Genomic DNA, 24961 nt, shown 5'->3' with positions numbered 1-24961 from the left:
GTGTATGCTGGGACCGTAAAACTAGCTTTTCTCATCCTCCCGTTGCTTGGAAAAGGCCAGCGTTTGGGCGACAGCGTGGCTGGGTTAGCCCAGATTAAAGAGCCCTAACTTCCAGTGCGGCTGGGTGGGTTGAGGGGCCTCCTCTGGGCCTCTCTGATGTTCTCAAGGTGGGAGGCCACCTGGGTATTGTCATGTCTGGGTAGCTGCAGAGATGTGCCCTCCCTCTTGTTCAGCAACGAAGAAGTGACAGTATCCAGGCCTTGTGCCTCAGTGCTTAAATAAACCAAGAACCTCTCCCCCCACTCTGTTGAACGACTGTATGGAAGGTTGACGTGGAAGGGTATGTGTTTTGCCCTGTGTTGAAGGAAGATCACCCTGGAAATCTTGAGCTTGTACACGCTGAAGAAAGTATAAAGAAGGCATTATTCTTCTTAGGGATTAGAAAGTTTTTCTGTTTATCCAAAGCCACTTCAAATGTTTTGTTTTCAGCTATACAGATTTATCTGTAGGCCATGCACAAGAGCATTAAAAAGTCGTTCCACCAGAGAATCCCCTTTCAGTAGTTCTCAGCCGTGACTGTACAGCAGCTTAGGAACAAGGCTGTGAACACAAAATATCAGCTGCCGTGTGTGGTGTACAAACTTGAAGGCCTCCTCAGAGGGTAAGAGGAGAGGAAAGTTTAGTTTGGTCCGAGGTATTGCTTTAGAAGTCACTTGTTTGAAAGTTATTAACGCATCTTGCACCACGGCCTGTCCTTCATTTTTGTTATTAATGATCAATTGTAAGATCAGGTTCTGATGGAGGAGACCTTTACAAGGTTTGAATTCAGAACATGGTGCTCTTCTAGTAAAGTAAGCTTGTAAGGTGACATTTGCAAAAGACTAAAAAGCACTATAAGGTCCTCTTCAATCAGTGCAGATGTTAGTGTTTGTTTCCTGTTTCATCACATGCAGCTGTTCCTTACACTGCAATAAGAGCCTTTGAATGATCACTCTTGAGACTGAATTAGAGGAAACACTCATTCTGAAGAATATGGTTTTGCAGTTTGCTTGCTCTGTGGTTTTGTTTCACTTTTCCACTTTGAGGCTTGAACCGTCTGTCTTCCTGCTTGAACTGTGAATGGAGCTCTCGTCGTGTTAGTCTCCAGCCTCTGATCGCCCCCCTTCTTAATTCTGTGAGCCCTCGGTCATCGTGTCTCAGACAGGCGACTGAAAGAGCCCCTTCAGTTCAGCGCAGTCCGTTTGCTTGAAGCTGAGCCTCTGAGGTGACGAGCTGCATAGTCTTATCGAGCTACTGAACATAGCAGGAGCGTTGGAAATTACTGCAGAACCCAAGACGGTTCTTGGTGCACAGGTTTATTAAACGATAGCCACTTACAGTATCTACAGTACATTGTGTTTTAAGTAGAACTCTCAGCAAAGCTGATTTTTGTTAGATTCATTGTGCTTGCACAGTTAGCTGTGTTAGTCCTGGACTTTTGCCTGGCCCACAAGACCCTTTAATCAGTCTTTGTGTTGCCACAAGGCCCTTTATCTAACCTTCGCCTCCTCTGTGCACCACCAGTCCGACCCAGCGCAGCGAAGATACAGGCGGGCTCAGCGCTGTTCAGCCTGTAATCTGATCCCAGTTCACTGGTGCTGCTCACCGTCTTCTCAAGCAATAGTCAAACTTCATAAGAACACTTCAGCTGTTTCCAAAACTATAAACATTTTACAGGAGTGGATATCCTCATATGCAACAGCAGACCCCTTGTGAAAAGCCTCTGCGACTGGGAGGTGTAATTCGAAACTGGTGTGCGTTTTTCATTCACGGACAGCTGTGCATGCGATGGAAGTGGGCAGCGTCTCAGTCTCCCTGTCCCCCGTGCAGCATCTAGCACTGCCCTGCGCAGTGGCAGAGGAGCAACAACTCTCCGCCCTACATAGAGAATGTGGTGCCAGGAGTGGAGCAGATTGCCAAATTTTAAATGCCGTGGTTTTCAGCCGAGGGCTGGAAACGCGTCTGGTGCCCAGTAAAATAAGCTAATGATTTTGCGGTCCTTTATTGACCAAAACAATAACAGAGCTCATTATGAACAATTTCAATTTACAGTTTCAGTTAATTGTTCTGGGTGAAACTCTAGATATTGAAATTATAATGCGTCTCCTTGATCTGAATTTCTCAACTCCTGAGGCAAGTGTTTTGAGTATATATACGTTTGCCTCGTTGTTTTGAGAAACCTTCTGAATATATCTAGTTTCACAATCCTTCACAAACCTGGATTGTGACTCCCAGCTCCCAGTCACACAACAATTTCAACTGCATGTACTATAATTGGTGCAGTGTGGAAATGACTCAATAACCTCATTACGGGCTGTCATAGCTATACAGCAGTTTTTTTCAAATTTGTATTTGTGAAACATTCATGTTAAATTGATTCTTGTAACCTTCTAATCAGTATGCTTGCATCTAATTGATCTGAGGGTCTCCCCTACCAGTTTTTTAAATAAGCCAAGATATTGCAGAAGCCTTTTCTCCGTTTTTAAATGCTTTTGCGAGAAATGCAGATATTATGTGTATCCTCGTGTTAGTTTCACTACTGGTTCAGATAAGGTCCATTGGGTTGACCTCATCAGATCCTTTAGGATTTTGAATATTGGAATCAAGTTCCCCGATAGCCTTAATTAAGGAAGATGAAAAAGTTTATTTTAGCCTGCCACTATAGAATGTCTTTAAACACAGGGATGATTCTGGTAATGACTTATTCAAGAGCAGAAATAGTATTATGTGGTGACCAAAATTATGCACACTGTTCTAAATGAGATCTTACCACTACATTGAATTTTAACAAAAGATCCCATGATTTTAAATGCTATGGTTTTTAACTATGCTGATATTGTTTGACTTTTTTATTTGAAGGTGAAAGTGTCACACTGTCTTTTTTTTTAGATAGCTGCTTCTGCATAGAACGCTCCGCATTTCTCTACATTAAATGTCATCTTCCATGTGTTTGCCCAGTCTTGAATTGTCCAAACTATTTTTATTTTCTGTGCAGCTTGTAGAATTTGTGAATCCTCCTTTTTTGTTTCCTTTCTAGTTTAGTTTGTTATAAACTAGGACCAGTGGTCTCCAATAGTCACCTCAGTTGCAGAATAAGCCCCTTAGTTGTGCTTTTGTTGTCCACCATGTTATGTGTGTTTATTCACAACTCCTTTATATTGCTTTTTGGGATGTCCAGGTCCTGTCATTCACTTGTAAATGGGTTAATAAAACCAGAAATGAAAGTGGATGGAATATTTCAGTACGTACTGTAGGATTTGTATGTGGTTCTGAAAAAATCTATTGAAAGCATGCTCCTAGGTTTGAGTGTGAAAACCTGCATTTTCTGTCAGCAGTCATTCTTTCTCAAGTAATTGACATTATTCTGGGCTTGTCGCAGTGGTTTAGTTTATATCGTTCATCATCGGGACGTCTGCGGTAGGGTGTGCAGACGGTGGGCCAGACTGTCTCTGCAGCCTAATCTTTTCATTTGTGCTGCCGCCATCTTTTTCCTGCTGCCCTTTTCCCAGTTGTTTGGGTTCTGAACCAGCCGTATGAGCGTGCAGTTCGGAAGATGTGCCTGTCCAGCCACAGCTGAGGTGTGTGCCCTGGGCCCGCGGACCACACATCGCCACATGATGGGGAAGCAGCACAGAGATGGGCTGGAGCCCACAGGCCCAAAGAGGTCTTTGTCCCCAGAGGTCTGCTGTGGAGGCTGAGGCAGAACACACTACAGTACCTGCTGTGTTCCAGCGTAGTGCGCAGTGGACTTTATCGTTATTTAACCGTAGCTTTGGATGACGTCTAGTTGTTTATCGAGTTATTTATTGAGTTATGTTTCCACCAATTCCCAGCTGTGATTTAATTTGATTCTTTTCTGGCTTGTGTGTGTACAGTATGTGTATCCTGGATCCAAGTGCTGGTTTCCAGTGCTTGCTCTTAGCAGGAAGGACCTATGACCAGTTGCTGCCTCATGAGACTGCCAACACATCCTGTTTTTTCTGGGAGTTTTTCTTTCCCTGAAAGCACTCTCCTCACGATGTGTTATTTGATTGGCGAGTATGTGTGTATTTATTGTACACCAGGGACTTTGCTGTATGTATGATATACATGTGCTGTTTTTTCAGAGGTAGCGATAAATGCCCAGAGGAGCCATTTTGTTGTTTTTACGTCATTCGCTGGTCTATCTGGACCGGCTTCCCTCCTTTTTTCCCCTTCCATATACGTCTTAAATACGTGATGGACGTGATTTGGACGTCATTCCATCCCGAAATAGTCCACATCTGATCATAGGACATCTGCTTTCCTCGTTTATAACGTTTTGTCGAAAAAAGAGTGGGTTTGCTTTAGCTTGGATTTCTGGATACCTGCTTTGGTTCAGAACTTGAAGAGGTTGCAGCTGTTCAGTATGTGGGATCTGGCTGCTTCAGTCGAAAGTAGAAATCACTACTTTCCATTGGCTTCAGGAGTTTCTAAAAAGGAGTTCAGAGATGAAGGAAATGCATCAGTCCTCTGAAATGTGCGTTTGCCATCTGTCTGCTTCGTTGTGCACTGTGAAACCGAAACGCCTGGGGCTCTTGAGCCAGGAGGAGATCAGACACACAAGTAGCAGCACCTGGCCCTACCCTGACAGCACTCGGCCAGCTGTGTGCACGAAGGAAGCAGTGTGTGTGAGAGGGTGACACTGTGACACTTTAAATCTGCAATGTGTGAGAAGCCGGTGTGGTTTTCCATAGCTGTGCTTGTGTTTATAAACCTTACTGCATTTTATACACTTACAAATTTTAAAAATCAGAACAAGGCAGCTTTTTAAGGGCCAAATCATACAGCGGGTTTCTTATTTATAGACTCGTATGGCCTGAATATCCGCTATAGGCAGCCTGTCTGATTCATTCACTCTGGCGTGCCCAGGGTAGAATGGGAAACTCGTAATGCGCAGTACAATGTTCATGGTACAGCAAAAATATTCATGAGGCTTCAGATCTGCTCCACCAGAGGTTGAATCTGCAACAGTCACCGCGCAGGGCACAGCCCCGTTCTGAACCTCTGGAGTGCAGACAGGCCACACCTCCCCTTCCTGTGTCTGGCTGCCGTCTTCCCCTGTGGGAGGGCGACTCTGCAGCCGAGAGAGGCCTGGGGTGGGGGAAGAGGCGTCCAGGCGCGGCCAGAGACCAAGGCAGAAGCCTTGGTTTCACTGTTTACAGTCTGGAGGGGAAGGTTGGTTATTTTCTCCCTCACTGGGCAGATGTTGATAACAGCAGACCTATAGAAGTCTTCTAAATTTTCAAATGGCTTTGTGGCAAACCAGGCATAAAAAAGGACTAAAAGCAGTATTTACTCTGCGTCTGTTTCTCCTCAAGCTCTCCATCAACAGTAGCAGCACGTGTGATATTCTTAATGGCTGTCTTAAGTGTCTTATATGCAGTTGCTGGAAAGGAAGTTTCACCGTATCGGTGAAACTGAGGGATGGGAAAAGCACATTAATGCTCGAAAAGAAATTCAGAGTTGTTTTAGGCAAAATGAGCAAATACCATTCCGTTTAACTCCTTTGTACAGGATGTTTTAAGTCTCCTCTGTATTGTAAAACTGGAGCCACGCAAGTTGATATTCATCTAGACCCTTTTTGCACGTCGCTTTTTTAAATCTTGCTTCTGACTGTCACAGTTGTTGGAGTACGCATTACAGTATGCAGTCCTGGACTTCAGGAGCATGAAGGGAATATTAAAGGTGGTGGTGGAGGGGAGTCCCCATTACCTGTAAAGTGCTTTGAGTGGAGTGTCCAGAAAAGCGCTATAGAAGTGTAAGCTATTATTATTAAAGGATTTATGAAAAGTTTACCTGTGTGCTAGTTGTTTACTCTTTCTTTTAAACTAGAATACAAAAGCATAATTGCTGTACAGACATTTGATTCCTTTTCTAGCTGCTTTAGCTGTGAATAGATCTCCCTCCTCCATCTTGATTTCATTTAGAAAAAAACTAGAAGCTGATTTGAAGGACCATACTTCAGCCTTGTCTGCACTGTGATGTAGCAACAATTACACAGAGGTTTTCAGCCATTAATAACTTGAACATTGAAATGACAGATATGTGGCAGTACCCTATTTGTTTTTCGGAGTGGTTTATTACAGTTGTTTGACCTGGGATACTGAAGGCAGACTTGAAGGGTTCATTCCAGTTTTTTGTTTCCATTTTCCAATACTTTCTCAAACAAAAGCTGAAAGACAGGCAGCAGCAAAATAGTTATTGATAAGGATACTTCTCAACACTGTTTATAAGGAGTTGCTTTCATGTACCATTTAGTATTTTAACCTTTTTTTTTAATTACCTTCCTCTAGTTGATGGTCTGGAGAAGGTTTCCCTCGCTAACTCTGATGTGGCTATCCCTGGATCGCAGACGCCTCCACTGAAACAGAAAGGCAAACTCTCCTCGCTGGGCAAAATCTTCAAGCCCTGGAAATGGCGCAAGAAGAAAACCAGCGATAAGTTTCAGGACCTCTCGAAAGGTAATTCCTATGGGGTGTCAGGCTGTTATTCTTTGAACTTGGGGACACAAGAAGAAGCCCAATGAGATCATGGACCGATGGCGACATTTTGGGATTTGTAAGCATTTGTCGTATTCAAATTTTGATTAAATTTTAATTTTTTTCCATGACCTTTGACGCTTTGAAAATCATTGTCCTATGTTTTGTAAAATGCCTGTGCACGTGCTCAGAGAAGTGTAGCCAAACTCAAAGCCATGGGGCTCAGAAGGGGGCGACCTCTGCTCTGGTCTGCATTATCGCTGAGGGAACGGGTGGCACTGTCTCTGCTCAGGATAGACGTGACACCCACACAAATGTTTTAAAACAAGGAAAGAGGAGAATTATTGTACAAGGAGTACTATTAATGAAGCTGGCAGCCACATCATCGTGCAACTCACAACTGGCAGCCCACTGAAGGTAAGCAGGTGTGAGCCTGGTCAGTCCCTGGATGGGAGACCTCCTGGGAAAAACTAAGGTTGCTGCTGGAAGAGGTGTTACTGGGGACAGCAGGGGGTGCTCACCCTGTGGTCTATGTAGGTCCTAATGCCCCAGTATAGTGACGGGGACACTATATTGTATAAAAGGCACCGTCCTTCGGATGTAATACTGAGGTGGTGGTGGTGGAGGAGAGTCCCCATTACCTGTAAAGCGCTTTGAGTGGAGTGTCCAGAAAAGCGCTATATAAGTGTAAGCATTTATTAACACACCAGCAAGTAATCTTTAAATTCCGAATAGGCTAATTGGTTCAGTATACATTAAACTTGAAGTTTACACTACGTTAGTTACTGTACATGAAAGGTGTGGTTTACAGTAGAAGGACACAGGAGAACAGCATGAAATATTGATGTTTAGGTAGTCTGTAGGGCATAATGTTTGATTGCTTATTAAATCTTTCCTTTAGATCCAGTAAAGTGTGGGAAATTGTGATTATTGTAAGCAAACTGTATTTTGAGACATTACAATAACTGCAGAGATCCACTCAATGACTAGTTTTCCCCTACAACCAGTCTTTCTCAAGCAAAGCCCATAGTCTGGATGACTATTTATAGGGCGCAGGTTCGCAGTATCCTGTAGATCAGCTCTCACTGAGTGACAGATATACAGTACTTCCACCTACACTGTCAGGGCGTATTTAGAATCACAACAAAAAGAGACCTTCACGCAGGCAAAATGCTGACCTCAGCATGGGAAAAATGTGGAAAACGTGTTTAGTACTTTATTTAAACTATTGTTGTTTTATGTCCTTTCCATTTTCATTTGAGAATCGAATTCAGTTCCTGTTCTGCATAATTTTTCTCTGACGCAAAGCTGGATGCATCTCATCTTCCCTGCTGCCAGATGCTTGCTTCAAGTTGTTTAGCTCATTCCTCTTCATTCAAAAATGTTCGTTAAATTTGAGCCATTGACAATTAAAGAAATTCAGCTATTACCCTATTTTCATCTCCCCAAGCTTTTTTCATGCCTTCTTGTCCTACAGCTCGCATCTAATTTAATCTGATCTCCTATCGTGCGATGTTTCAAATTTACAATTTTAAGATCTTGTAGCAAAATACATATTCTAGCTGGTGAATAAAACTCCCTGTTGATTCACAACACTGAGTCTATATTTGCATGCAGAAAAAGGTTTGACCTTGTTACTGAGGTAACTGTATAAATACAGGTATACTGTATAAATAATTTAATTTGCAATGGCGCTATTATGGTCATAACTCAGTCTTGAGGTGAAAAAGATCCTACTTTAAGATGAGCAAATGTAGAGTTTAATCCTGGTACTATGAAGTGAATAATTGCTAAACGAAGTCAGCTGTGTGCTCCAGAACAGTGTTGACTGGTCGTATGCTCAGGGCCCTGAAGCAGAGCTCTGTGGGCTCTCTGCTTGGCTAAGTGACCGCCTGTAGCGGTTGTTCTATTATTAACTCGGCCACTTGGCTTTGAAGTTCAAGAAGGTTGAGGAGCCACGTCAGAGCTGCTCACAGGAGAAGGAAGTGCTCTGGCTTTGATTGTCATGTTGAAACAAAGCCCTGAGCTGTATTAAACGTGGTCAGAAAAAGAGAAACGTTTTGTGTAAAGAAGCACCATGCTTCAACGTTCTAGAGGCAGTGTTGTATTTTCTTGATTTTTGTCTGTGGATCTTTTTGTTTCAAATGGATTCCCAAGGACAGTTTTGCTTGACTGCTTCTGTTCCTCTTTTCCGCCCTAGTGCTGGAGAGAAAAATTTCCACAAGGCAGAGCCGCGAGGAGCTGATACGAAGAGGGGTTCTTATCCCTGATCAAGGTGCGTTTCCTTCAACACAGATCTCGAACTTGCAGTGGAAGTGGTGTGTCCATTGAAGGGCCTTTTGCACTTGTGTTTGACCATTGCTCCTTTTAAATGCAGAGCAGCACAGGTGCATGCCATAGGGTCAGAAGGTGATCTGTGGCTCCTCCTGTCAGGAGCAGGCTGAGATGCCATCACTACTGCGATTCCGTTATGGATCTGCAGCATTTGTAAACTGGCTATCTGTGTTCTGTGTACTGCATCTAGCATCAGTCAGTCAAGCTATAATCTGCTAAAATCAGCAGGTCTCTATAGTGCCCCATGTGCCTGCAGCAAATGTTTCAAGGCAACCTTTCTCAAAATGCCAATGCCAACTGCAAGAGCCTGTAGGAAGTGTGTTCCATCATCCGGGAGCGACCTTTAGCACTAACTGTACATCCCGGGGATACACAAAGACCTCAGGACTGTCCCAGAAAATGGTGTGGAAGTCTAAAACCCGAAATAGAGGGACAGAGATGGTGCTGCTGTTCATGCTCAGACCTGTAACGCAGGACGGCAGATTCTTTCTTTCCTTCTGCTTTGCCACCTGGCTCTCCAGCCACAGGTGAGCGCTGAGTGTGCTTACGTTGCTTTTGTCTTGTGGGAAGGAAAACAGTATTCTGGTGGTCTGATGGCCTTGGGTGTAGCCACAGAACCCCAGGCTATGTGTCCAAGTGAAACCAGGGCAGACTGTGCCCAGGTGGCTGCCGGTCTGAGCTTGGCAGCTCTCTGGGTGCCACAGTGCCCTTATTGTGTCCCCCACGGGCAGGAGGGGAATAGAGCAGTGCCAGTCTGAGCAAGAGGTTTCCTCTGGATTATTGAATTTTCCACTGGCTCCTGGTAGACTTGACAGGTTTTGATCAATCTCCTGCAACCAATAGCCTCTCCAAAATAGGTCCCTTGTTGACTAGAGCCTCGTGACTGCGCTGGAGGATCTTGTGCGTGTTGAAATTATTGCAGCAGATAAAGACATGTATTCAGTTTTTCTTCTCCTCACTTACAGTGGAGGGTTTTATTGAGCACCAGTCATAGTTATTTAGTAGTTTCAACCCAAACCTGTTACTGTCCAGTGGTAGGAGAGGTTCTTTGGGAAGACTTCTGGTCACAACTCGGTGTAGACGATTATAGAGGCAGCATAGCAGAATGGTGCATTGGTTCTTTGCCATTTTTCAAGTCTGAGTGGTCTTCTCGGACTGCAAAATTATTCTCACTTAGCCAGCTGGAACAACATGAACAGAATTAACTTAACAAATTCACTTGTATTTAAAAATACACTTTGTCCCCTGTCAGTTTACCTGACCCTTGTCGGGGGTTGAGGAACTCAGAATATCATCTTGGGTCCCCTTCTAAATGTTATTGAATGATGCTACGAATTCACTTTTGAGTTTAATATTTTGAAAACAAAAGAATTCCCAATTAATTTTAGGAAAAAAGTAGCTCCCCTTCAACATGCTGTAATAAATGGACAGACTATAGAGGCTGCTGATTACAAATATCTGGGACTAGTCATAGTTTAATATGGGGCAAATATTGTGACCATTTATAAAAAAGGCCAGCAGGCTTTTTTTCTAAGGAAGCTTAGCTTCTTTAAGGCAGAGAGAAATTCTAACACTTTTCTATAAATCTATTTATTGAAGGTCTTAACAAGCCAAAAGATTACACCAGTACTGCAAATTGTAATTGCTTGTGTAATACTGTACAGTGAACAGAATCATTGGGGGTAAATCAGATCAACCTAAAAACCAGTCTAAAAGCAAACAGTTTCTGAAGAAGGCTGAGGGCATAATGAAGTGTGTGGCCACCCCCCCCCTTGATGAATTTACACTACTCCCATCTGGCTCTGTGCCCAGGGGGTAACGGAATAGAATTAGGAAATAGTTTTGTCATCTGTAATTTCACTGAAGTAGTTCTACGAGGGTCTCGCACCTGAAGAAGGCTCTACAGTTGAAACATTGTGTTTCTTTTCTTCACTTTTCAGCATGGAATACACCTTTACTTGTTCATCTGTAATTTCACTCATAGTGTCAAACTTTCCGTCACTGAAATATATCCTGACCCCTTTGTTGGCGATGGCACCCGTTGCTCCCGGGGATAATGAACCTCGAATTGACTTGTGAAGGTGACCAAGGCTGAGCTTCTAAAACAGCCGCCCATGCTGTGTCTCGGCCAAAGCAAATCGAAAGCCAACACACACCAATGAATCCAGATGCGGTTTTAGCATATAAAGCATCTTGTCGTACTCCTTCATTTCCCTCTGCAGTGTAAGTTTGTTGTGACTGCCGGTTGTGTCCCGTTTTGCAGACGGTGCCGAAACGGTGAATTCGGGGACCTCAAACGGACACACTGTTCCGGTCAGGGTAGAGCCCGTGGCGGAGGAGGTGCGGGTCGACATCGAGACTCCGTGCGACTCCGCGCTGGAGGAGAAACCAGGTGACGATCCCAGGATCCCGTGCGGGGAGGTGGCAGTTTGAAGGGATCCACCGTCCCAGGACACTTGAGGTTTATAGAAATGGCAAGATTGGCATTCAGATCTTATATAAGCTGTGTTCTGTAGAATAAGTGGAAGAGGCAGGAAGTCCACACTGGATGCTATCTTGTGAAGAAGGGTTCATTGGTATTAATAAGCTAATGTCCTCCTCATATTTTTAACCTTTGTTCTTATGAAGCACAAGTGACATCTTTGCTTTGCATTCCCTGACCTGTTCCGGGCTATAATGCACCTCTCATTGCTCACTGATGGATACTGATTTGTGTTTGGTAGCTGCAAGTCTCTTGTACGGTATTCCCTTCTGCCCTGTTCCTCATACATACACACAGGAAACCATAGCCGGCTTGTCACCCGGGTCTTTTATAGGGGTCTGTGAAGATATACACCCAGGGCAAGGACCTAACAACTGACTGTTGGGTTAGCTTGGTGTGTCTGCGAATTGTGTGCTTTGCCATTGATAATTGCCCTTGTCTCTATTAGTGAGAGAATAAACCAGCGCAGGGGAGCTGCTGAAGCTGCCTCCCTGCATTTCTGCCCCCAGTCCCCCCTGCCGAGTGTGAGTGTGAGTGTGAGTGTGAGTGTGAGTGTGAGTGTGAGTGTGAGTGTGAGTGTGAGTGTGAGTGTGAGTGTGAGTGTGAGTGTGAGTGTGAGTGTGAGTGTGAGTGTGAGTGTGAGTGTGAGTGTGAGTGTGAGTGTGAGTGTGAGTCCCTGTCTGAGAGGTGTCTGTGATGGTTGACCTCTGGGTTTTGTGTCCCATCTGAAGCCTGCAGCACAGCGCTCTCACGGAACCATGAGCCGGGGAACTGCGACGTTAGTTTCAGATTTCGGGGGTTAGATAGAATCAGCACTGATCAGTGCATTTCAAAACTGAAATAAAAGTCAAAGCTACACAGTACCTTGTAAAACCTCCAATTCACAACAACGAAGAGAGAAAATCTCCAGGTGTGCACGGCCCCATGTTCTGCGGTTCAGAATGAGGCAAGAAAACTACGGGTGATGTGGCCTTATTGCATCGTAAACAAGCAAGCTTGTGAATATATCTCTTTTAATTCACTAGAAATATTGTTTTCGATTCCAAGATGGTTTTGCTGACAAATTCTACTTGTAAACTCTGCCTGCAGATCATGTTGGAACATTTCTGAGGTGAAATGTCTGCTGCAGACCTGTACTTTTTCACTTGTACATCACATCACACTAGTCATTATAGTGACTAGTGAGCAGGAAGGGCCGCTTCGCGTCACAATTCGTGGAACTCGAATGGGAGTTTGCGACATGGCGACTTGGAGTACTTTCACAAAGTTCACAATTTTGTGCTTGATTCGGAATTTGTATTTTTTTTTCTTTAACTTCAATGAATTTATTTTATTCCTGAGATTTAATAACCAGTCTGAAAAATTGGGACTGCAGTTCCCCTTTAAGCACGGTAACTCCTAGCCATCCCTCATTCAGGTTAATGCAGTAAAAACGGCATCTCTTATCCATCAGAAGCGAGGCAGTGGGAAGGTTGTATCTGACAGGCAGAAGAATGTAAAAACTCGTAGCAAAAAGATGGCGTAATCGAGCTTTATTTTGCTTTATTTTTTTCCTGTTATCTGGTTCTTTTCAGGAAAATTCATTTTTAGCGGTGTAGGTTATGTTCACACGTTGTAATCTATGCCTGTCATTTCACAGAAATCCTGCCTTGATCTTTGAAAGTAAAACAAATTCCCACTAGAGTCCAGCCTGCTCTGTGGGGGAGATTTTTGCAACCCTTTCAATCTGGACTCCTGTGGGCAGTGCTGTGTCTGCCCCTTCACACTGATTAAGCAGATTATGCTTTGTTGTGCTTCTTGATGGAGCCCAGAGACTTTTCTTGGCAGGCCTCCGCTCCAGTCGACTCCTGCAGAAGTGAAATGCACTCTCTTGGAGGTCATTTTGAAAGACCTAGCAGTAAGGGAACCCTAATCCTCTGTGAGTCATTGTGTCAAAGTCGGCCTTTTCAATGGGGCCTGTGATTGGATTCATATCCAAGCCACCGGAAATCATCTGCTATACAGGTCTTTTGATTTCATTAGATGCGTTTGAAGTTTTAGAAATTCAGCCCGGTACAAATCAGGACGGGCCGTAACTGGGTGCAAAGCTTTCCAGAATTATCCTTTTCTGTGCAATGCATGCAATACCAGAAAGTTGCAAACGAGAGGAGGGCATTTGGAACATCTAGCCTGTTTCTTGAAAGAAAGCAAGCAAGTGAGTGATGGGGTTTTTCTTTTTATTTTCCGCTTTCCACTGAGAATACAGTTTCGATTGTCACATACTTCACTGTCACGTTCCTGGAAGATCATTGCAGTTTTTTTCGCTTTCCAGGGAAAAATGGAAGGGAAGATTTCTCATTTTAAGGGGGCAGAGGGAGGGGATCTTGCAGTTTTTAATTTCTGAGAGGAAGGGGGTGGTGTGTGTGTGTGTGGGGACCGGGTTGCTGGAAGTTCAAGGCAGTATCGAAATCTGAGAAATGGTGTCGCTGCTAGTTGGCCCAAAAATGCACGAGGGGTACTTTCGAACTGCAGCGTAGACGGGGAGCGGCTCAGGCTGACCGAAGACAAGCGCTCTAAATGGTCAGTCCTGGGTTTCTGATCTGAAAAACGGCGTCTGTAAGCATTTGGTCCTTAGCTTCATATCGGCGGTCTCCTACCCTTGTCCTGGAGAACTTCAATGCAGTTATTCTTTTGGATCACCCTTAATCACCCGTTATGTAAAGATTAGGAGCACTTGTATAAGTAAAGGAACAGGTTTCATTCCGTGCTAAAAAGAAAAGAAATGTGGCGTTTCGGCTGTGGAGCTATCTTCAAGGCTTGACTGCCAAAATGTCGTCTCTTCTCTTTCCAGCATGGAATAAACTTTTACCTGTTTCTTTGCAGCCTGCGCATCCTGACGAAGCTCCCTACTTGAACTTCTTCAACCCCTGTTAGGGTCCTGGCTGAATTCATCAAGTAATGTTTCAATGAAGGGAACACAGCCCCTTAAGGGCTGCAGGATATACGGATTCTTCTTCCAAATGATCTCTAATTTTCTTAAATAAGCCCACCACCTGTTTAATGGATTATATATATATACAGTAGATTGTTCCAGGCCTCCAGGAACAGGGTTGGCGACCCCTGTTTTAAAGAGGTCATAACTCCACACGTGACTCTTTCTCCACCCACCTCCTCTGTGCGTGTGCTTTAGCTCTTTAGCTTGTTGTTTCTAATACATGGGGGTCTCTATACGCCCTTTGTCCCTGTAGAGAGGACTGACAACAGGCCAGTTCCAAAGACGAACCCGCCCCGAACCCAGGACACGCCTGCTAAAAAGTCTCAGCTGCCTCCCAAAGCCCATGGCGGGGCCGTGGCGGGTGGAGCCAGGAAAGAGGGGGCAGGCGCGAAAAAGTTGCCCAAAGGCTCAAATAAGCAGCCTCTCGCCCCATCTTCCAAACAGAGCCCGCGAAACGGTAACCGTGCCAACGGTGAGTACGCATGTGAGACCTGCATGCCCTTCCTGCACTAGCCTGAGCCTATTGGCTGCACGCCGTGAAGCCCCGCCCTCCTGTCGCCTGGCAACACCTGTTACCTGGGCAGGCGAAGGACTGGGGGGCAAGGGCCAGAGCCCTGAGTGCACTGGGATTTCACTGGGATTCACTGAGGCGCTGCTCTGCTGCCTGTGCACCCAGACAGTGAGGAAGTGCGTTTATACTTCTAGGGTGTAGTGATTTTATTTAAACAACTATAAAGAGGCACAGCTCATGGCAGATATCAGTGCAGTCCTGGGTGGGTCCTTATGTGTAGTCTCCTAGGATCAGTGGCCACTGGCCAGGAACTTCTTTTTGCACGGGTGTTCGGTTTGTCTGTTGCCGGTGCATGAAAACCCTCTTTTCCGTGGCCAGAAGCCAGCGATTAACTAAGCTTAGTTTCCATTATCAGAGCACTACACGTAGGAGGGTTGTTTTTGTGGTTTGTACCCACTGTAATTAGCCTTACAGGGTAAACTGCATTTTGAAATTAACAGGCTTGCATTTGATATGCAAGACAGATGTGTTAACAAACTATCTGTGGTTTCTATTGCTTCATTTCATTTCTTATCATTCCTGTTTAGTTTTGTGTTCCTGTTGTTTGATTGCATGTCTTGATTTAAATCCACTTCTTTTTCATAAAGAACCTGGTCTTTTGCAATAGTCCTGTACATGCAACGTTATCAGTTGTCTTTTGGGTAAATGGGGACACTTATGTATCGCACTTCAGTGGCTGGGACGCAGTGATGTGTGTTACACATCACAAAAACACACTCGCATCCCTTCCACTGTCACGGCAGCTCTCGGATCCACTAGATCACGTGTAACAGCGGGTGTGTGAAAGTGTGAGGTAAGTCCCTCTGCAGCAGGAGAAGTGACTTTTGAGAAAGCAGAGAAAATATCTCATCTTATGCGTCTTTCTTGGAAAATGGAAATGAAGAGGTTGCTTTCAAACCTCTGAAACCATACGAAAAGTGTTGCAAATCATGTAGCTTTGCGGGGAGATTGGTTCTCATCATGCCATTTCTTACATAGGGAAGTACAACTGAGAATATCAAAGAAAACAGTCGGATGAACAGTTAAATAAAAGGAGCGCAGGAGTACGTCAGAGGAGCAGGAGTGAGAGCTTGCTGCCCTCTCTGAGCCCAGGCTGAGTGGCAGTGGCTAGCAGGCACGTGGCAGGGTGAGATAGCAGCACTGAGCAGGTTTCAGGGAAGGAGCCGAGTTTTGCAAAAACATTTTTTGTGACACTTTTTTGTTTCTTGGCTGCCCTACTTCAAGACAAATGGTGCAACTCAGTCCCGTTGCTGAGAGCAAATGCTGCCAAACCTAGAGAAAAACAAGGGCTCTGCTCTCACATGCCTGCTCCCCAGAGATTCATTGCTTCAGCAGCAGCGGCAGGGTTATGGAAAAAACCTTCACGTGCAATAAAGAGCCTTCCTGTTGTTTCTTCTTACAATCTCGGGGTTGTGATCACGGACAAAGAGAATCGATCTGATTCTTTTGTTTTCTTTCCATCCCCAGCCAAATCCTCCCACCCCAAAAAGTCTGCTGCTGCCGCCGCCAAGGCAGCCTCCCCATCTTCATCATCCTCCTCCTCCACGGCTCAGTCCCGGAGCCCCAGGGAGGGGGCCAGGGCTAAAACGGGGGGCTCGGGAACACCCAGGCCGGAGAAGAAGCCGGAGAGGAGGGCCGACTCCGCCGGCGCCCCGACGGACAGCCCCCCCAGGACGGGCGCCCCGACTCCGGGCAGCCCTCCCCTGGCAGCCGGGCAGGATCCGGCGGCCGCGGAGGCCGCGCGGAGCTCGGAGGAGGCGTCCGCCCGGGATCCGGCCGCGTCCCGGGCAGGACAGGAGGCCTCTTCGGCGGAGGAGACGCCCGGGCGGAGCGGGGAGCAGCCCCCTGGGCCGCCGGCCGCCGAGGCGAGCCCTCCCTCGCAGGCCGCGCCCGAACCCCGCGGGGATCCCGAAGAGTGTGGCAGCCGTCCGGCCGGAGGGGATCCCCCATCACCGAGCGTCCCCCGGTGAGAACGTCCTCGCCTCGCCCTGCTGCCCTCGCGGTCTCTCTCCGCGGGCCTTGAGGGACCGACATCCATCTTCCCTTGTGCAGGACAGATAAAAGACTCGGGATGCAGTAGTTTGATCGTTTCCAGAATTCGGTGCTGGACGAGAGATCACTCTGCTAGTGCTCTAAAACTGCCCCAGCTGCATTGCCAAAATGCACCCCAGAGCCTTAGAAACTGATGCTTTGTGTTCTAATCTGGTTATCTTCTCTGGCAGCAACCAAAGGGTCACTTTTGCGTAATTCAGATTACACCTGCACCTTAAGTTGCACACGGTTTTCCTTCCGCCAGTGTGTGAAGTGAAAGGAAAAAACCTTCCTTTTTCCTGAATGAGTCACATTCTTTACCTCAGCTGTTGCCTTTGCTTTCATCAGAGATGTGAAAGAAGTCATTTCTGAATGATTTTTAATGTCGTTTGATTGTTCACTTGTCCCCTAAATGTTTGTGTTCTTTAGTTTCCATCTTGTTAAGCTTTTACCTGGAGTTACGAATGTGCTCTATGGGTTACATATCAATTTATTAGAAGTATCTCTGCTTTTCCGTTAAGTGGTACATGAGCCCAAAGGTGGTAAACACATTTAAGCTGTACCTTAGTTGGGGGAAAAGTTTTCCTCTGGGCTCTGATTAGTACCTGAGGTTGTTTCCAGACGGGCAGAAGTGTGACCTCTGTTGCTCTGCTCTCATTCCTCAGTGAGGCAGGTGGAGCGGGCAGCGAAAATGAGGAAGACCGGGTCCGGGTGGGGATTCCGGACTCACCGGAGGTGACTGTCATCCCTGACGACAAAGAGAATCACGCCAGTGATTCCGACTCGGACGGACCCATTCTGTACAGGGATGAAGAGGAGGAGGAAGATGAGGAGGACGAGTACACGTCAAGTAGGAATTCTGCTTCTCTGTATGCATGTGCTCTTGCGTGTCTGTAGGTGTTTAAAGGAAGCTGATAAAACACGGCTTGTGTTGTGTCTCAGACATGGGGCAGGTATTGCAGTCTGTGGGACTGTATTTGGACAGTGGTCAGGGTTCTGGACTCGTACCTGGAAGGTTGAAGGTTCGAATCCCAGCCTAGCTCCAACTGCTCCGGTGAATTACCTAGCAGTTTTAGTGTTGTTGTGGCTAAAAACATCAGCCAAACAAAGTCATTGTGGTTAATAATGAAATGAAAAAACATGCCATCCAATCAGAACATTGCCAGTTTCCCAGCAATCCCACTTATGTTATCAAAGTGAAAACAAGGATGAGGGCAATGATATACAGTATGGAGATTGACTGGGAATGAAGAATTTTCCCTGGGATTCTGCTAGATGTGCCTGAACTGCCGAAGTGTAGTTAGTTTTTTTCCCGAAGTTAGTGTCCGCCCTGGTGTTCCTGCTGTAAATCAGGAGCCCCTTTTGCAAAGAGATCTCCAGCTTTCATTATTACAAGACTTTAAATAGTTTGTATGGCTCAGGGACTAGAATCTAGTTAATCTCGAGAGAGGTCAAACACTCAGTGTCACTTCTTCTGTGAGGTGTTCTGCGGATGTCTCTGTATAGGGCCAGTGCAAGGAATCCCAGTCACGCACGGTCTCTGTGCTTCATTCTTGCTACCTAGAACGTGATGTTTTGCAAAACGCTCAGCAGGTTTTGTAAAGCACATGTAAGGTGACATGTAAGCATCAATATTTAAACTTTCCACTGAGTTGCTGTTTACAGTAAGCCTTTGTGAGATGTAGACCGTATTCCAGGCAGCGCTCCTGATCACTTTGAGATTTGTAAAAGGATCCAAAAATGATGAAAGCATTTGCCAGATGAAAGGATTGGGCTTCCTAGTCCAGCGGGCATGAATATTCTGTTCCACGCATTCATCTTGTTACAGCACAGTGCGTCTCTGTTAATCTGTGATTAATAAAGTTTATGATTCTGTTGCCTGCAGCAAGGAATGCTTAGTGTAAAATCGCAGGTGTTGAGAGTAGTTGCGTGCCATTCATTTTAGGTTGGAAAATTGTTCCAGAATAAATTATCTTTTTACGTTCACATAAGGTGCTTCATTTGTTGGCTTTGCGAAGCGGATGGATGATCACCATTGTTTTAGTGTGCCAGGAGCATGAAATGTCTTGCTTGTAATGTATATCCTCTCTTTGACATCTAATCCCTCAAAGCATTCCCGTGTTTTGCTCCTTCAGGTTCTCGGTTGAGCACTTTGTTTTTAGAACTGCTGCAAGCTGGAGCAAAACGTAATGGGACTCTTGTTTTTGCAGGTTCCCTTGCTAGCAAGATTCGCAGGAGGGACACTCTTGCCATCAAACTGGGCAACCGGCCGAGCAAAAGGGAGCTGGAGGAGAAGAACATTTTACCCCGAACGTCGGAAGAGGAAAGGCAGGAGCTGAGACAGCAGATTGGCACGAAGCTAGTCAGGTAAAGAGCTGACATGGCAGAGTGCGTCAGCTGGCACATCCAGGGGGTGGGAGTGGTGGGGGGGAGGGGAATTTCTGCGGGTTTAACAGCCTGCTGTGTTCACTGAAGGACAGCATAGCTTCACGCACAGTGGACCAACTACAGAATCACTCTCGGCAAAATCGCCCTCTTACAGATAATGAGGTGCCCAGCCAGACAAAGCTGAGAAGGAGAGTCTTCGGCGCTGCCATGTAAGGTCCCAAAATCTGAGGAACCCTATTAGCGCCACAAAAAAAAAACAACAGTGCCGTCTTGTTTGAGCGCAATTCCTTTTTTTTTCCTCCTGTGGCACTCATAGGTTTCCAGAAAAAAAAAAACATTTAACCGCCATAAGAAAACCGAAGAAACTAAAGGAGTGAGCAAGCTTAAGCTGCCAGTCTTTTCGGTGAGCTCTGAAAGGGGAGAGGAAGTGGTTAGGGTGGGGCACCGCTGTAGCGAGCGAAGGCGATGACAGTGAGGGCTCTGCTGCAGCAGTGTGCAGTCAGGCTGCTGATGGGTGACAGGAACGTGCCTCCGGTAGGAGCTGGGCAGTCTGGGTTCTTCATCGTGAAACAACTGAGGTACAGAACCCGATACGTCTGGTAAACTGGAGGCACTAATAAGGGAATGTTAATATTTCAAATGTTTATGGTCTTTTTCTCCATTAAGACAATTATCTGAGAAGAAGAGTAGTCAGCAAGTGACAATACCACCTGAAAAAAAGATTCAAAGGAGAGATAAAAACAGTGTTTATACTTCCCCGGTAGAAAATTTGTACCACTCAGTTTCGGGATATCAGGAATTTAGTAAAGAAAAAAATGTTGTTCCATGCAACGCACACATTTGAAATCCACATTTCTGTAAGAGAATTCCTGGCATTAAGCAGTCCACACAGCTTTATCGGTCAGATGAATTTCAATATACGTTTTAAGTTTTCCAGTTTGGCAGGCATATATATTGTTCATTTTTTTTCTTCATCTGACAGAGTCTAGAATAGTTACTGGTCTGGGTAACATCAAAGGTTCAGCCATATCAGCAAGCATCGTAGAACTTTTCTCCCTAAATTCCCAACATCCAGACTGCTGAGACAACTGGAATAGATTTACACCAGGAGATACCGTTATGACACCCGAAGACGGCGCCACAGACGAACCCTTCTTTCTTTTCTTTTCTTTTCAGCATGGATTAAACCTTGACTTGTTCTGTTATCAGGAGAATTCGTTTTCTTGACATTTGATTGAGCTGCTGTCCTGCAGGCGTTGTAGGTGTTTTTTAAGGTGTCTAATACCAGCAGAACCATGCTGCACCTGCGTAGCATGCTGGTGACCCTGTATACTGTATGTGCAGTAGTCTGCTGTTCACCCAGCTTCATGCTCATGTTGGCTAAAAGCCTGCCTGCTGTACGTGGAACATGAGCAGAATTTGGTTTTGCTGGGCCGGAATGCTGCAACAGACTCCTGTCTGCAGTGTTATAGTTAAAGGTCATTAGCAGCTCTAGGAGCCATGTGATTGAGTCTTGACTTCTGAGAAATTTCTTACCATGTGACAGTTGTTGCCCACAAATCTTTTAGTCTTAACAGCCCCCTCACTGTGTTCTTAATAGGCTGAAAAGTTTTGATTTAAAGATTAGTATTCATTTGGGGCTTCAAAGATACTTCTTTCGCTGGATCGCGTGTTATTTAAGCAAGTGAATTGCACGCAAAAAAATAAGCTGTTTTGAGGGCTTAATATAACCTGGTTTGTTTTTTCGGGACAACCCGAAACTTCTTTTGAACTCGAGAGAAATGTGTTTCTGTCCGACAAGAATGCCAAGCTAAAGAAATGGCAGCCTGCGTCCTTCAGAAGGGTGCTGAGCCTCCACCTTCTTGTATCCATCAGGCGCCTGAGCCAGAGGCCGACGACGGAGGAGCTGGAGCAGCGCAACATCTTGAAACGTAAGTCAAGCCCGCGGGCTGCTCGTCCTCTCCTGCGGCTGGCCGACCCCTTCACGTCCTCCCTTGCACGAATCCTGCTGATGCAGCTGAAAAAAAACGGTATGCCGAGAGCAAATTCTCATGCCTGTCCATACTGATGTGCCCAGGACAAGTCAAGGCGCTTGAAATGCTCGACAGCTGGGGCTGGGTTTCGTTCAAGACCCCCCGACAAGCTGATCTGCTCCAGAACGGTTGGGTTGTTTTGGCCCTCCCTCCCTTCTGAGCACCCCGGCTCCCATCTCCATCGTCACTTACTTTTCAGTTCTGCTTCCTTTGGTAAATATTGTGATCTGGGGGTCATGTTGTTAAGCAGTCGAATGCATCTGCGTTGAGCTCTTCGACGTTCACAGCTGAGGCATCGGACTCTTTTCATCCTCAGTGCTGAGGCCTGTGCTGTGGTTAACAAGTGTCTGTGGGAAGAGAATCCCACAGTACTTGCGAAGACCACTCGCAATTATAATAATAATCATTTTATAATAAATGACCTCAGAGAGTCCGGTTTCTAACTGGAATGCCAGGGCCTCTACAGAGGGCTGCTTTTAAAAGCCCTCCCTTCCGTTAGCGATTAATATTGTTTTCTAACAGTTTTAGCCAGTAACGAAATTAACTTTCTTAAAAAAAAATATACAAATCCACAAATAAAATAAAATTTAGAGCTGCTCCGTGCGTGATGTAGTGTGTCTGAAGAATCCTCACAGTCTCAGGTGTTACAAAGTGTTTGAATCGACAAAAAGTGCTTTTTAAGACATGGGTAATGTTCAAGGATTTTTTGTTCTTTGCCACACTAGTTTGAAGTTTGCCACTGCGTAAAAGCATCAAGAGAGTAAGAGCAAATTGGTGTCTGCTTCTCAGTGGAGGGGAACTCTGTTGGGAGGACAGGTGCTGTGTTAGCTCATCGGGTGTCCATCGATGAGCCAGTTTAGTCGAATGCTTTAGGAACACTGGGGGGAGGCAGTGTAATTCACTAGTGAGCAAAGTTTCTCAGATCACCCGTGTTAGTTACATCACCAGAGGAAAGAAGGAAAATCCACCTGGCTCTCAGGTTTGCCATACGTACGAGTTGTTCAGAAGAGACTATTCTGAAAACCAAGAACATTACTGGACCAAGCACATGCCCAGCTCCTCCCCGCGTTAATGTGGAGGTCTGAAGGTGGTGTTGGTGGGGGTGGGGTGGGAGCCTGGGTGTCTTGATACATTATTCATTCTTCGCTTTGTTCCTGTACTAATAATGATAATGGTGGCGACAGAAAAGTGGTTTCACTGTTGCATTATTTACAACAGCTGTGTATCTGCCCATGAGGAGCTGTGTTGTTCAGGATCATGGTCTCTCCGCTGCCGACGAGAGCTGGGCAGCTCCAAGAGCTGATGTCCCCTACGTCTGCCAGTATTTCTACATATTTGCAACAGTAATATGCAAATTAAAAGACTGGAATTGTTCATTTCTCATGACTTCTGAGGTCTGGCCTTCCCAGTCCAATTCCAGAAACAGGGTTTAAATCCCCCCAGTGTGTTGTGTATATTGTATTATGTATTAGCCTTAGTTATTTGCACTGTGCACTATGTGTATTCTGTCTACACTGCCTATGTCGGTGTCCTGTCTGTCCTACCTGTATTTGCACCGTGGACCACTGTATACTTGTATATGCCTGGAATGAAAAATCAACGTGAACTTGAACTGAACTTGGGGGAGGAAAGACGAATACCAGCGTGCAGAGGTTGAGCAGGGTTTTGATCTCCTCTTGAATATGGACAGATCCAAGTATGAGATTTTCCTGGAGTTGTTCTTCACTCAGGAAAATTGTTTGCACTTTTTCCGTTACTTAATGCACAGAGTAGAGATATGGAAAAAAATCTGTTTTTTTTATCTGGATAAAGAAGGAAGCTTGTATTATTTTCTACACTGTCCTCAGCAATTTAATTTCAAGATGAGGATTGTAAGTGATGGTTTCTGTACCTTTTTTTCCCCATCAACAGTGAGTGTGAAAGGCTATTTACTGCTCTTTAGTATGTTTTTTTCTCAAGATTTAATTTCTCTGTTTGTATTGCAGAGAAAAATGAAGAGGAAGAACATGAGGCCAAACAGGAAATCAAACGAAGACTTTCGCGAAAGGTATTAGGCTTTACAGTATCAGTTTGCCAAACTGACTGTGAAGCAGCCAGCAGCATGTTGTACTGTAAATGACTGGCCATATGGATGTATTTTACCTACTAATGTGGAAACTTTTTATCTTCAGAGACTGAGGTTCCCAAATTGTTCTTTAGAACTTCCTCACAGTTACAGGATGATTTTCGGTCAATGTGAAGCAAAATTTTCAAAACCTAAATTCCTTCTAGTATTCCAACTTAACTTAACCAACACGGTTTAAATCAAGTAGTCTTTTAAACCTATTTCTTTCCTGAACAAATTCCTAAAGATTTTACTCAGAAGAATTGTCCACAACATTTTAATTCCGTTTTAATTTTAATGTCTAATTTTCTTTATTCCATCATGAATAGGGTAGACACTGTGAACACATTAGTGTTCCCTTTTTTGGTGATTATCTGGTATCTTTATCTCAATCCCACACTTCATTGGTTTCTAGTGATTTGCCTATTGATTTTTTTTTAAATGTCAATTACAGTTGAGTTTCTTATAGACTTTACTTTGTACAGTTCTAAATAATGAATATAGAGTTCAGTCCCAAAAACATTTCATTATAGGAAATGTTGGCAGCTACAATTTATTCCTAATAACCATCACAGACGTTGGTGCATATGAGTTTTGTATAAAGCAATTGTTAAATTCTGCATCTTCAGATCGACAGCTCCACCTAGTGGGTCAATTAGGAACTTAATTATTATTTTTTTCTTGTATTGTTCATTTTTATTGCCAATTTCCATTGACATTGTTGCATTAACAGCTACAAATTTAGTAGCCTCCACCTAGTCATGGTTATAACTACAAGCGAATCAAGTGGGACGTATGAAACCACCGCTTGAAATAAACAGTTGTGACCATGTCTAACATTACAGCTGGCCAAAAAGCTGAATTTATTGTACATGGCACGCTGAACAGTCTTGATATATCTGTAGCTGTGGTGAAATATTTCAAGTAGATTGCGCGATGGCTAAACCGTGAAATCAGGTAGGGGTTCCAAAACCTGATGCTGGGCAGCCCAGGCTTGTTTTGTTTTTTTGTTCCAACTGAGCGCCTAGCTGCTTAATTAAATCCTTAATTGACCTGCTAATAGAATACACCCGAACTCTTTTTTTCTGTAGTTAAACATGTTTGATGTAGCCTTTTAGCTGTGCTACACGAAATCTCCATCTTTTGTGGCAAAGCTGGCAAAGGTGCCAGCTGGGCAGCAGAATTGATGATTCACTTCAGGGACGAGCCGGGCAGGACTGAAAGCCGGGGGGTTCTGGAAAGGGTTTGTGCTCAACCCCTGACCCCTGACCCCTGACCCCTGCTCGCTCCCCCAGCTCAGCGTGAGGCCCACAGTGGCGGAGCTGGTGGCGCGGCGGATCCTGCGCTTCAACGAGTACGTGGAAGTCACCGACGCCAAGGACTACGACCGCCGCGCAGACAAGCCCTGGACTAGACTCACGCCTGCGGACAAGGTACAGCTGAGACCCCGCTGGGCTGCGGCTCAGGCGCTTTGGTGCACCAGGCATCTAGATTCTGGAGAGGGC

The 24961-nt window shown here is 45.1% G+C and overlaps 1 protein-coding gene across 6 annotated transcripts in view; it reads left to right on the top strand.

The window, feature by feature from the left end:
* Positions 1–24961, top strand: part of phactr2 (phosphatase and actin regulator 2) — a 72555-nt gene that overhangs the window by 43979 nt on the left and 3615 nt on the right. For 4 of the 6 annotated variants that reach the window (XM_088610127.1, XM_088610130.1, XM_088610129.1 and 1 more), the window contains 10 exons: positions 6354–6521; positions 8740–8814; positions 11137–11265; positions 14583–14801; positions 16368–16866; positions 17597–17781; positions 19142–19298; positions 21195–21250; positions 23338–23399; positions 24752–24889. In XM_088610127.1, coding sequence (XP_088466253.1) covers positions 6354–6521; positions 8740–8814; positions 11137–11265; positions 14583–14801; positions 16368–16866; positions 17597–17781; positions 19142–19298; positions 21195–21250; positions 23338–23399; positions 24752–24889 — 1688 coding nt within the window. The remainder of the gene's footprint in view (positions 1–6353; positions 6522–8739; positions 8815–11136; positions 11266–14582; positions 14802–16367; positions 16867–17596; positions 17782–19141; positions 19299–21194; positions 21251–23337; positions 23400–24751; positions 24890–24961) is intronic. The other 2 variants (XM_088610131.1, XM_088610132.1) reach the window with 2 other exon arrangements.

This window comes from Lepisosteus platostomus, chromosome 17 (genome assembly GCF_059453375.1).
Source record: "Lepisosteus platostomus isolate fLepPlt1 chromosome 17, fLepPlt1.hap1, whole genome shotgun sequence".
Taxonomy (NCBI): domain Eukaryota; kingdom Metazoa; phylum Chordata; class Actinopteri; order Semionotiformes; family Lepisosteidae; genus Lepisosteus; species Lepisosteus platostomus.
Note: the sequence above shows the minus strand (reverse complement) of the source record. Positions and strands in the feature narration are given on the sequence as shown.